The sequence below is a fragment of the Macadamia integrifolia genome, chromosome 12 (genome assembly GCF_013358625.1).
Source record: "Macadamia integrifolia cultivar HAES 741 chromosome 12, SCU_Mint_v3, whole genome shotgun sequence".
In the NCBI taxonomy this organism is placed as follows: Eukaryota; Viridiplantae; Streptophyta; class Magnoliopsida; order Proteales; family Proteaceae; genus Macadamia; species Macadamia integrifolia.
In genome coordinates this window covers 5,859,937-5,873,063 of record NC_056568.1, presented here as the reverse complement: position 1 = coordinate 5,873,063, position 13,127 = coordinate 5,859,937, and the positions used below count along the sequence as shown (strand labels likewise).

At 36.5% G+C, this 13,127-nt stretch overlaps 1 protein-coding gene across 4 annotated transcripts; it reads right to left on the bottom strand.

The window, feature by feature from the left end:
* Nucleotides 1-5,174: 5,174 nt before the first annotated feature.
* Nucleotides 5,175-12,813, bottom strand: LOC122057212 (protein REVEILLE 8-like). 4 transcript variants are annotated; one of them, XR_006133483.1, is made up of 9 exons: nt 12,443-12,813; nt 11,817-11,874; nt 10,458-10,581; nt 10,198-10,353; nt 9,922-10,047; nt 8,280-8,389; nt 6,182-6,241; nt 5,422-5,547; nt 5,175-5,315 (listed from the first exon to the last, which is right to left on the bottom strand). XR_006133483.1 is itself a non-coding variant. In XM_042619237.1 (8 exons), the coding sequence occupies exons 1-8, from the start codon at nt 12,565-12,567 to the stop codon at nt 5,497-5,499; spliced, it is 810 nt and encodes a 269-aa protein (XP_042475171.1). In that variant the 5' UTR covers nt 12,568-12,812; the 3' UTR covers nt 5,175-5,496. The 4 variants fall into 4 exon arrangements, 1 of the variants encoding a protein (XP_042475171.1); XR_006133484.1 differs by having other exon boundaries at nt 5,175-5,278; XR_006133485.1 differs by having other exon boundaries at nt 5,175-5,265.
* Between the last annotated feature and the right edge of the window lie 314 nt (nt 12,814-13,127).

The following is a 13,127-nucleotide window of genomic DNA, read 5'->3' as shown; positions in this document are numbered from 1 at the left end:
CAGATTTATCTGAATTCCATCGACATGGCACTCCAACGTTGGAGATTATCAACATATCTCCCAAGTGGGATGTAGGTAGCTCGCTTTAATCATTAGTTCGATAATCCTACCTACTTTTAATCCTATGAGCAGAACCATCATCCAAGATCACATCCAGTTAAAATTTTGTCTTTTGAACAGCTAGGATTGCCATGTAAATAACAAGCATACAATAATTATCCTTCACCAACATATTTACTTCTAACAACAAAATTAATCATGAATGTCTAAGAGGACCTAAAACAACTCTCATGAATCATGGCCATCCTTCTTCACTTCCTTGTAGCGACCCTTGTGCCAACTTTTTATCACTCACCGACACCTCTACTCTACAAAACCCTTGGCCCAACACATGTTGCAAGCCTTATATGATGCTTTTGACCTTCGATGTCAAAACATGCCCTATAATACCATTACTCACCACAACACAATGGAATGTAGAATTAAATTAATAGAACGAGATAAGCGCACCCATTGGTGGATGTGCTAGGATCAAACTCCTACTGGCAACCAAAGAAATAGAATCTAAACGGATATGTTTGATGCAAAATCTTAAGAGGAGTATTTATGAACCCAAAAAGAAAGATGAAAGATTTCATTTCTTTGGCCGCCAGCAAGATTGCAGCTACTTGGCTGCAACCCGAGTAGCGGCCAATTTTTTTCCAATCAAAACATCCATCACACATTTAATCCTAAATATCCAAATATAGCAAATGGTCATAGCAGCCAAACCATGATAAAATTAATCCGAATCTTCTTTGACCAAGAAATTAACCACACCATGCATTCTCTACCTCTAAAATGGATGGTAGAGAAAAACATAAGCTCAGATTTTGGATCCTACCAGAAATGGATCAAAACTAATCTATTTAAGTGGGGGGAAAGAATGAAACTTCATAAACAACACAACAAGAACAACACATCAAGAACAAGAACACAATGGGTTGTTTTACTAGTATCATTCCTGTTTTGATCATTCTTGTTGTGACTCATCATCTTCAGTTTCTTGGTGCTTCACGACTGCTCATAAGCATGTAAGAGTGAAGAACATGTTGGCCCCAGGAAAGAGATTGCATTTGCAGTGTCAATCAAAGAACGATGATTTCGGAGAGAAGGCACTTTATTACAACCAAGAATTCACATGGGACTTCTGTGATATTATTTTTACTGACGCTCTCTACTATTGTGATTTCTGGTATAATAGGAAGGGTGTATTTGTAACTACTCGTGCAGACGTTTATTTTGCAGCAAGAGATACTTGTAGGGACTGCATGGCCATTGTAAAATTTGATGGGGTTCACGTTGTAGACAAATTAAAACCCAGTGACGACAAAGTGGTCTCACATTGGCCTAAATAAGAGGGAAGAATTTGGAGGATTTTAGATCCTCTGCAATTCCCATGCAGTGCTACCTACAGAATGCGACACTTGACAATGTTGATGGGTCATCATCATCTCGGTTCGATTCGGTTTAATTGGATTTAAACAGGTCTTAGTAGCATCTACTTGTCCTCTTTATTTGGATCGTCCACGTCAGCGCTGCCAGGTGTCGCATTCTGCAGGTAGCATTGCATTAGAATTGCAAGATGAAAAATTGCTGAGGATTTAAATCCGAATTTGGATCCCTGCACGTATTTTCACCTAGACATACATATGGATAGATCTAAACTCTAAAGGACAAGCCTTTTACGATAAGATTGTTCTAATGCAATCTAGTGATTGCAGATTTGTATAATATCTCCAAAATTTTTATAGGAACCCTAATGACCGATGCTAAGATGTAATTAACTAAATTATATAATGAATTGTATGCATCTATGATATTGAATGTGCATGATCCGTGTAAAGTAATGTATTTTTTGGTAAAGTGTAAAGTAATGTATTGGTATTTTATTTTTTATCAGATAATGTATTGATATTGATGAATAAACCTGAAAGTAGTGTTAAATGGTTCAGCCTCATTCTGACTTTGGGCTACAATATTGTTGTGGTTTGGAAAGCTTTGCGCTTCTTCTTCTTCTTCATTATAATTTTTTTTTTTTTTTTTTTTTTTTTTTTTGGGTAAGGATAAATGAACTTCCGGATTGGATTTCTGGTTCAGCATAATTGGTTCAGTGGTAGTGGGTCAAGGTAACTTGGTTCAACCCAAGAATAAAATAAATTTTGACAAGGCTTTGGCCAGCACTTTAGTTGTATGATTCAAACGAGTGGTTCAAGAATAGTAGGGTCATTTTGGTTAACTGGATTACTCTAGTTAATGTTTGCTCTACTAAAATATTTATTCTAAACCATAACCTTATTATATATTGAATCAGCCAACTTGGACTTGGATGATGTGTTGGCAGCTAAGAATTAGAGGAATTCAGCAGTCTCATAAAGAAGGATTTCGGGCTGGAAAGTTGTGGAAAGAAATTTCAATAAATTCAGATTCCTATCAAGGATTAGTTCTTGGGTATCGGTATTTGCTAATCCTGATATGATTTCAATCTTGAATCGGTCTGCATCGATCTAAATCGATTAATTTTATCTCTACTTTTTATTTTTTTTAAAAAAATTTACGATTTTACACCCAACCCTTGAGCTTTTAGGAGACTAAATTATACTGTCAAGGTGTCAATCAGTGTTAAAATCATTGTGGGGAGGTGATGAAGTGTAGTGAACATCTAATGGCTGGGGTGCATGACTGAACGCTCTCAACCATTGAATACTCACTATACCTCATCATTCACTGCATGCAATTTGGACTCAATCAGCCGAGCAAACAATTCTTTTTGATTAGCTACCTTCTGAAAAAGTTATTTTGCTACATTTTCTAGATGTTGTGTGTGTAATGTTCAAATTCAATATGTCTACTCAACTACGTAATTGACTTTGAATTTGGATGTATTTCTAAAGGGAAGGTCTACGAAGAACAAATTTAGGAATCATAATTTGTCTTAAAACTATATGAGAGAATTCTTGGGTAGAAAGAATATAGGAAAATTTACATCAACCTCCCCTAGTGTTTGCCTTTATTACATCATCCCACCTTGAGTTTCGTTTATTATATTTAAACCCACTCAACCTAACGCGGTGAGACTGGTGTTAATTTTGAAATTGAAAAAACATAACTGCCCTTAATCATATAAACACCAACTGCAAATTCATATTATACCCTTCCCACTTTTATTTGAAAAAAAAAAAACCCTAAAAATCCCATCTAACCGAAAGAGGAATGTGGGTTTGGGTTGCAGCATTTTTCTTAAATGGAGCTTCTGGGTTTTTTTTCGTGTTTTCTTGCTTCTATCGTCATTTTGTCTCATCGAATAATTGATGTCTGTGACCGGTTTCTCAAATGGGTTGGGATTTCAATTTTTCCTCTGTTCCTGCAAATGGGTTTTTGACTCTTATTTGCTCATATTCATGCATCTCATGAAATCAGTCTTGCAGAATTTTGTTCAATTCTGATGCATTAGGGTTGTTTTGTGGATTTAGCCTTTTCTTCTGTTCCGATTCTATTCTTAACTCTTATTTGCTCATATTCATGCATCTCATGAAATCAGTCTTGGAAGGTTCATTTGTTTTCGCATTATTATTTTTGCAGGTGATGAAGCCATTTCTGAATTTAAGTTGTTGTGTTTGGGATCCCTTCATTCTTCCTTTCTGAAACTGAGTTTGGGATCCCTTATTCTAATCCCCTTTCATTCTTAACAACCCATTATTATTTTCCTAAATCAAAAAGTTTTTATATGGATAGTAATTAATTTTTCCCCATTGGGTTTTGAGGAATCATGTTTTCCGATAGTTGTTGATGAATGAGTTACCGTTTTAGGACATAATTTGGCTGTCCTTTTCATTGATTACTAATGTCATCATTTTGGTCTTAAACAGATTCATGCCTATTGCAGCTTTGGACTTTTGAGTGCCTATTTTTATCAATAAGTTACTTGGATCGGTTCCTTTCAGCCTATGAACTTCCTACAAGTTACACAGGAAATTGACCAGGAAGAGGACTTTCAATTTCATACTAATCGAGTTTCATTGATGAATATCTCTAATCTTGCCCATCTATTTTGTTATTTGCAGAGAGGGAAAATTTGGATGATGCAATTGTTGGCTAGCATTCAAATCTAGTTCATCAGTGTGTCTCAGCTTCTTTGAAGAAATAGGATTCCAATTCTCAAGGCTCTTCAGTCGTCTTTTTGCTAAGAAGGAAATAAGGGTCCTTATGATTGGTCTTGAAGCCGCCGGTCAAACTATCATCCTCCATAAGCTCTAGCTCGGAGAGAAAGATTAGGGCATCAATGCAGATAGATAAGGGCATCACCACATATGTTTTCTAAGATTTTGGTGACCTTTCCTCGCCGGAGTAGACAGAAATTTTCACAGAGGAAGTTGGTAGGTTGAAGGTGTTAGAAGGGTATTTTAGGCATTAAATAAAATATGATTCAAGTTAACCGATCAAACCTCAAACCAGCTTCACGGTGTTAGATTTATGAGTTTAAATGTAATAAATGAAACTCGAGGTAGATGATATAATAAAGGCAAACATAAGGGTGGTGGTGGATGTAAATTTCCCAAGAATATACTTTTTAAAGTTCTAGTGGTTCATGAAGGCGTAGAGATGTATACAAACACCTTTTATATTTCATTTAAGCTTAATTTATTAAAGAACTTTTTTTATTATTTTCAAAAACAAATTAAAAATAAAAGCCCTCCTCATAGAGTAAGAGTGTAGACTCACAAAAACTATCGAGCCCAATCAGGGTTTTGAAACAAGGAATCGATATCTGAGTCGGGTCCAACCAATTCGGATCCGATTCCATATCTGATTGCCACGTCTTGAAAGCATGTGTGGACTAATCCTTGCACATGCAATTTCTATGTTCTGCATGATATCTATGGCTATGGAGGCACAAGATGTATAGATTTGACCAGAAGGAGCTTCCACGATATTGCCTTGCGAACGTTTTGTTGGGATGCTATTGCGAACCTTCCTGATAGATTCATGAAGCTAACAATGGCGCAAGTGTACAGTTTACTACTTCAATTGATGCTTCCCTTGATCCTCAGTGTGGGTTCAAGGAAAATATGATGAAAGAATTACTTACCCGTTCCAATTTCCTCTTCTGAAAATCGACCCTTTTTGTTTGTTCATTAAAAAACAAAACATCTTCTTGTATTATTCTGTATTGGATCAAACATGGGAGATGTTTCTACGGTTCTCCATCCTTTTAGTTGTAGCTTGCTACAAACAGCAACTGCTCCATGAGAACAGACATTTTAACATCCTTAACACTAGTAAACAATGAAAACATTGTTATAATGGTTAGAGAGCTTCAACATTAAAAATGACCTTGTAATTCCAAGAAAACCAAAATATATTACAAGAGATGACACATACAAATCAGAAATTTCTCAGCAGTTCAACATGGTAGATCATTGTTTTGGCTTGCACCAACTGCTACGGAAGTACCTCTTACGGTATCGGCAGTTCGGCACTGCCATCATATGATGATAAAACCTTCTTCTGTACCAACAAAAAAGATCATCAAAAAGCCAATTCATAGATGAATTAGGCATAGGCTTCCTAAATTCTCAGGTGAAACCAATATGTCAAGTACAGAGAACCATAGCAATCCTGGACCTTTTCCTGTTTACTCAAAGTTTGTCATGAGATCAAATCCTTCAAGGTAAAACCGGGGACTAGAATGGAGGGGTGGTCGATAAAACATTATCAGGTTCCTTAAAAAAGAAAGAAAAAAGTCATTTTACAGTGTTCCCATTTTATGTTATTCATTAGAAATACAGATTATTTCCAGCTTATTACAATCTTTGACGATTCAAATCAAGTGTCCTCAGATGTTCATTTTTATTATAATTATGTTACTAGCACTATAATTAGATTTTTCTGGGTTCACTACTTAAAAAGTGAAATAAACCAAAATGGTTGAATCAGATCATGCAGCCAAACCCTTTAACAGGCTAATGAGTTTTCAGGTTATAGAAACATTGACAACAGTCAGCTTCAGAAGATTTGATGCTTGACTGTCTAAAACTAGAAGTTACAAAAGGCATAAAAGTTCATTTGCATGCTTTAATGGAAGAGACAGATTGTGTCATCAAGAAGAATAACCAACATTTTAGGGGAAACCAAAACTTACAATTGGTTCAAAATCAGGGCTTGACAAATTAATGGTCAGGTTTCTCATCAGCAACAAGACCTACACCAACACCGAGATTAGGAGGAATAACAATTAAACACAGTCAAGAACAGCATGATGCAGATGAGCAATAAACAGTTTTTATAGGGATCAAATAAGACAGTACATACTCCAAACATGCATACACACCCTTTCATCTACTTCTTCTGTTTCTTCATCCTCCCCCCACAATACATCACCTATTGTCTATTACAGGACTTCCCTCCATGTATGGTTGAATCAATGATATGCCTAGAAAATATTGATAATATTGTTTGCACGAATTCAATATTTTCTAGCTATCGCTGATATACAATTTAACAAATTATAAAGCATACAAAAGCAAAATCATATTCCTGTATTTCTACACAAAAGGATGTGAAAGCAAGTTTTAAAACTCAGAATCAGGTATGGGATTGGTCTCCATCAATTCAGATTTCAATCATCACAGAATCGATCGGACTGGCTGGACTCTGAAGTAAAGAATTGGGATTAGTTGGAATCGGCCCCCTATGGATTCCAAGTAGAATTGGCCAATTCAGCCTATTCTGATCCTTTTTCTTTTTAATGCCATTGTGAGTGAGAGAACAACTACTTTTGGTCATCCGGAATATTGCATCTGCAACCAAATATATGCCCATTCTAAAAGTAACAGAAGTGTATATCCATTATGCTTCCTCCCTTCTTTCTTTCTTTTTTTATTTCTTTCTTTCCTTCTCACCCCCCCCCCAACCCCCACCCCCACCCCCACCCCCACCAAGAACTGAAAACCATTCTAGGTTGGGCCAACCACGTTCAAATTGGTCAGGCCAAGTTCATGGAATTTTATTAAACTTAATGACTCCAAACTGCACATTAAACTATGGCAAATATAAACGTTATGCAAGTGATAATAAACAATCCTAAAAGAAGTATGGATAAACGGGGGTGTTTAGTGCTCTTCACTGCTTTCAGTGAAAGTTGAATGGTTCTCATTCAACCTCGGTATGACCCGGTTCATGCGGCTGTGGGGTCAGTATGGAACCACAGGAATAGTCAGGCCAAAGGCCTGGATACCCGTCGTTAGCCCAAAAAAAAAAAAAAGATAATCCTACCCACCTTTACCATGAAATCTAATATTTTATTTTAAAGAAATTTTGAATGCCTTTTCTCTCAAAAAAATTTACATCCGAAGACACATTGCACTTACCATAACCAAGTTCAAAATTTTCTCCTGGATTTTTATTCCATGGGTTTCCACTCAAAAAAGAATATTTAAAACTACCCATAAAAAAAAATTTAATTCTATTTTTCTAACAGTTCGAATACTTCCAAAGATGTTCTAATCTAGTACTTATAACTTCATATATGAATGAAAACTAAAATCTAATCAAATCATTGCCACCAAAGTTCAATTTTTTGAACACTACAATAATTCCAAAAGCTTGCATGCTATATATTGCTCTTGAGGGAAAAGAAAAAAAAAATTATCTCCATATCATCAAAATTCAATAACGCTGCCAATATTTGAAGAAATTTCATTTTTATCTGTCATGACTTATAATAAAAGGATAGAAAGAAATGAAAGAAGACAAAAGGAGAGGAAAGGGGCACAGAGAGAGAGAGAAAGAGAATTGTATCTCACATCCGTTGTCTCCGTTATTTACTATAAAGTATGAGATGGGACAAAAATGCAACTGAGTCACATAACAAGGGACCGGGGAACTACACTTCAGAGAGATTGATAACAAAATGGTCCTTTCTCAGTAGTTGAATGGTGAAACAGGAGCCATTTAGCCAACCCCATCTGTTGTGATAAGGATTATTTGTGTTGTCTTTTGTTGAATGGTTGTCATTTAGTTACCAATTAAAGAATGGGTCTGCATGCCCTTTCCTGTCAATTGATTGTACATCAGGGTTTTTATTTTTTTTTCATATGTCCGTCAACTCTTTCACTAATCAGGTTTCACTATTGGCCCTTTAAAAACATAGTCTAATCAAGTCATGAGATAGTGAGATACCAAATTCAACTTGCTCTGTTGGAAGATCATAAAACTTGAAATTAGTACAAGAAACTCACAGTTTCAAAATTAATGGGATCCATCTCCTTAAGCTTCTGCACATGACCTATAGTGTCTGGGTCGAAGACACTTCCAATGAAACTATATACTTCAGCAAAGTCCGGAATACCTGCAAAAGTTCAGGAACAATGGAGAACAGCAAAGCAATTCTGTAAGAACCAAAAAGAATATATGGTAATAGAAAGAATATATGGCACAGTATCACAATGTTGGTAGTGTAGCATGCACTGTTATGTGATGCATCCTGGTCTTTCTACTTACTAATACTGCTTCACCACCATGCTACAAATGTTACGAAAATGAATGGTTATCAGCAACTTTAAATTTCAATTTTTTTCCAAACTAAAAGTCTTTTAAGTCAGAACGCAGAATAATAACAGCCTATTATTTTTGTGTAATGTAAGATTCTTTCTTCTTCATGGTTCATTAATTTTCTAGTTGCAATATTCTATCAGTGTTAGAATTCCTACTCCCCCCCCCCCCCCCACAAAAGAAAAAACCCCCCATAGAAGTACCAAATCCTACCGGTGAAAGAGTAGACTTTTTTAGCTTTTTATTTTTTGAACCTTTAAGTTAAGAGTTGAACTTGTACTAAAACTATCCTAATCAATATATGAGTTTGAGTTTTTAATTCTTTAAAATCATGATGTACTCAGCCTGTAGGCCATGAATTTTACAGTTGATAAAATTTCTGGGTTTTCTCACGGAGATTCACATTAGGGATGGATTTTCTCTAATATAAGAGAATTTCCATAACACACAAACACATTCTATACTTCCCCTTCCTCTGGTTTCTGGTTTTAAAGCTTGTAGCCTATTGTCCCAGAAAATATGACACGTCTGAGATTGGTTTCAAATCATATTTCAACTTCTGGTTTCTCTGAGTTTGTTTCCTGTGTAACAGTATATAGATCCCAATCTGGAATTTCAGGGTGGCTTCATATTTTGATGCTGATATATAACGTTGGTTGCCCAATTCATATCAGAATCTTTCAGTTCTCTTTTCACTGATTATTGTTTTACTCTCATGGTCTGTTAAATCCCTCTTTCTGATAGCTAAAGCAGACCAGAATTGTGATCTGGTCAAAATTGTATCCCAAAAAAAAGCAGGGGATTTTACTGTTTCTGGTATGAAAATTGTGCTCAGATCAGCAAAGCCCTCTCCTGAAAATTCATAATAGTCAGCCTCAGTCTGAGAGAAATTGAATTTCTCCCTCTCATACATAATTATGCTTTTCTGAAAATTCTGAGATTCTGTTAAATGCACGATTCTGTTTTAATTGAAGCTTTATGTTTTCCCTATTCTTTTGAATTCTACAGTCTAATCCTAGTAAGGGTGGGAGTTGATTATTTTAATTCTACTTTTGTTTCAGTAAAGCATTATATATCTACAGAAAACCTGATCCTAGGAACACCAAAATGTGGCTAAAATAGCACATATACATACATGCACCATACTTACATATTATGAGTATTCAGGTAAACCATAAGATACAATCAGTAACATGAACAAGCCTCATACAATGATTACACACATAAAGTTGAACCCAGATTTGTTGTGCAATATTTTTTTTTAGTTTTTGGCATTTAACAGTAGGAGGAGAGAAGAACAAGAGAATTTGTAACCATCAAGAGTAGTACCATGAAGTAGAGACCCTTGCTTTCCTTGCTTGGGTATGTTACAACTGGACAAAGATCTAATTGAGCTTCCAAAACCACTAAAGCTGCTGTCACCTGTCCTTGCAACTCCGTTTGATCCAGTATCAGCTGAATCAGTGACAATATAAGCCATAATAAGCGCCATAAAGTTCCCTCTAGAAAAGCACATCTATCTGTCTCTTACATTTCAAAACTTAATATAATTCTCAGACAAATTAAATAAACTTTTTCAAAATTCATATACAAACATATCCATGCCTTCAACTCCATGAAGATTGGTGTACTCGTCTAATGAGGGAACAGTGCCACTTGATGAAGTGTTTACAAGCATGGATGTGTCCTCCCATGGGGAATAACCAGGTACAAGACAATTCAATGTTGAAGGATAAGCCATGGATGCTTGCAATGGCAAAGCTGCAAAATGTTACAAAAACTGGTACGTCATGTATCAACAGATTAGCATTTTCATTTCAAATCCTCAGGCTGAATATATTGGCCCCATGACATGACTAACAAACCATTTTTGGATGCCTTCTGTGGATAAGGATGAGCAGCTTTACGTTTGGGACGTGGAGGAGGCAAATGTGCTATTGTACCATTTTTCTGGACCTTCAGAAAGTATTTCTGAGCATGACTCCTTATCTACAAAGGCAAAAGTTAAAATGTAAATAACAGAAACCTGTACTTGCCTTAAGTTTTTCAAAAGAAAAAAAAGTTAGGCATGAGAAATTAAAAAATGCACGTTCACGAACACATAAGGAATAAAATTCATGCAGAAGCAACACTGGATAAGAAAATTTAAGAACCAAATGCAGGCATTTACCCATGGAAGCAAGAAATGGGAAAATCAATGAACTGCCATATAGAACAAGAGTATATCAAGAATTCATGTAGAAGTCTAGATTAATGGAATATTCACAAAAGAGGGATGAAAAACAGACAAATAACCAGTCAACAATCATCAGATGAGCCCCAAAGCATATCTTTGAAGCAATAGATTTTATAGCAGGAAATAATAATGTGGATCTTTTAGAATTATATATTTCATTGTTTATCGCATCAGGAACTCATGTCTCAGCATTGTTGGTCTGTGACAGTTACTTGATCACCAAAATGAGAAGGATAAAGAGTTCCACCAAAGTAAATATGACAGCTAATCCATACTACCATCATCATAGTTGATCATACGGCACATAATGAAACACAACTTAAAGCACATTTAGGTTGACAATCAGGTCAGATCAGGGTAGGGCCTGTGCTCTTCCCAGAATGAATAAACAGAAAACTGTTTCAAAGCCTTGATTAAAACAATAAGGTTGTACTTACTTGTTTTGATTGACCGTTTTTAAGGTTACCGTATTAAATGTGGTAAGGTTTTCATAGCAAACTACATAAATAATGTACAAGAATGGTTGATGGGTTGAAAACCAAAATTGTTGATATTCTTCATGCGTTTCTGTATTTTCATGATTTCACAGGAAACAGGGCCCACCCGAAGAAAACCCTTATGAGCAATATGATCAACTGAATAATTTAGTACAGAAGTATATTTTCAGAAAAGTGGGACACACTAAAACATTAATAGTCTGGAAAAGTAAGCATTTTGAAGAAATACACTCGACTAAAAAAGGCTGGTCACAAATATTCATTTATATATAACATCTGCCCCGTTTTGTCATAGCTAGACTAACTGGAATCAGGTATTACACCTTAAATAGCCTCAAAAAAGTTAAACTCTCTGATTTAATAATACAAAGCCCAAAACTGCAACCAGATACACTAAAATTGAAAGCAAGTTCACCAGGATGACAAACGAATCCACAGATGAAGCATAAGTTTGTACTTGAAACTCGAAAAGAAATCATTATTCCTTGGACCTGGATTACTGTCTTTGAACCAACGAAATCTTCAATCTTTTTCCAGTCACGATCAAACCTGAATCCAGGGAAGGGATTGAGAGAAGAAAAAAAAAGGTGGAGAGTTTCAGAGCGAGGACTAGTTCAATGTAACAAAAGAAACACAATTCACAAAGATAAAGGAACTACCTAAAGAAAACTGAAACACCTAGCAGAACAAACACTAAACTGTGAGGGCAAGTCAAAAACGGTAATGGGAAGGCACTCGTATGAGCTGAGGGCCTCATGGGATATGACAGTTAGTCCTAAACAACTGAAACTGACGGATGAGGTTTTCTTTTTATCAATTAAAATAATTGAAAGCTGGCATTGGTGAATTTCCACCAAGTATTCATCATAGAGTATCAGTTTTTTGTCAACTAAACAGAGTTGTTAGTAGGAATTGAACAACAGGAAGTGATAATCCGAACCCCTACTATCGGAATCAAGCTTTCATTCAATTATCAATAACAAGCAACCGAACCAAAAATTACAGGCCAAATAACTACGATATTAGAAGAGAAATAAGTGAGAGGATTTGTAGTGAATTTGTTTGGTGAAGTAACAAGGTAGAATCCGAGTAGAAGAAAAGTTAAAAGAGAACTCACAGTTGCAGAGCTTCGAGAAATTTATCGTGCTCTTCTTCAGTCCAGCTCTCCCTGGATTTGGTGATGGTGTACGGTTTCCTCACTTTCTTGCTAGAGCCATCGACAGCATGCGTGGATGCCGCCATGAATTGGGGATTGGAAAAGCTGGCAATTGATGTTTACTTGTTCACTGTGTCAACGAGAGTTGTTGAGGAGAGGACCATTTTGTAGATGAGAGAGATTCCGTTAATGGCGAAACACCTTTCTAGCTTTCTAGGTTAGGTCATAGGTGCAGGCTTTCGCTGGAAAGAGTTGGGGAAGACAAAGCAGGAGGAGAGTGAGAGGCCATAGAGAACGCCCACCTTTCGCGGGCTCAGCATTCATACACAGTTAAATTTCAGCCATTCAGCTCCTCCCACTGAAAAACTCGGCTACGCCGATTAATCAACTCTTCGCCGATCCGCAAAGAGGGAAAGAGTTTCTGTGTATCTCAGATTAGGGGTGTCAATTCATGGCCCGACCCGACTAAACCGATAGGGACCGACCGTTTATAGACCAGCCCGGCCCGGACTGTTTATTAAACGTGTCGGGCTTGAGCCTGGCCCGTTTATAAATGGTCGGTCTCGGTTTTACTAATTGGACCGTCGGGCACCCGATCGAGACCGACCGAACAACGCCCTACCGAGACCGGCCTATTGTGCACCGA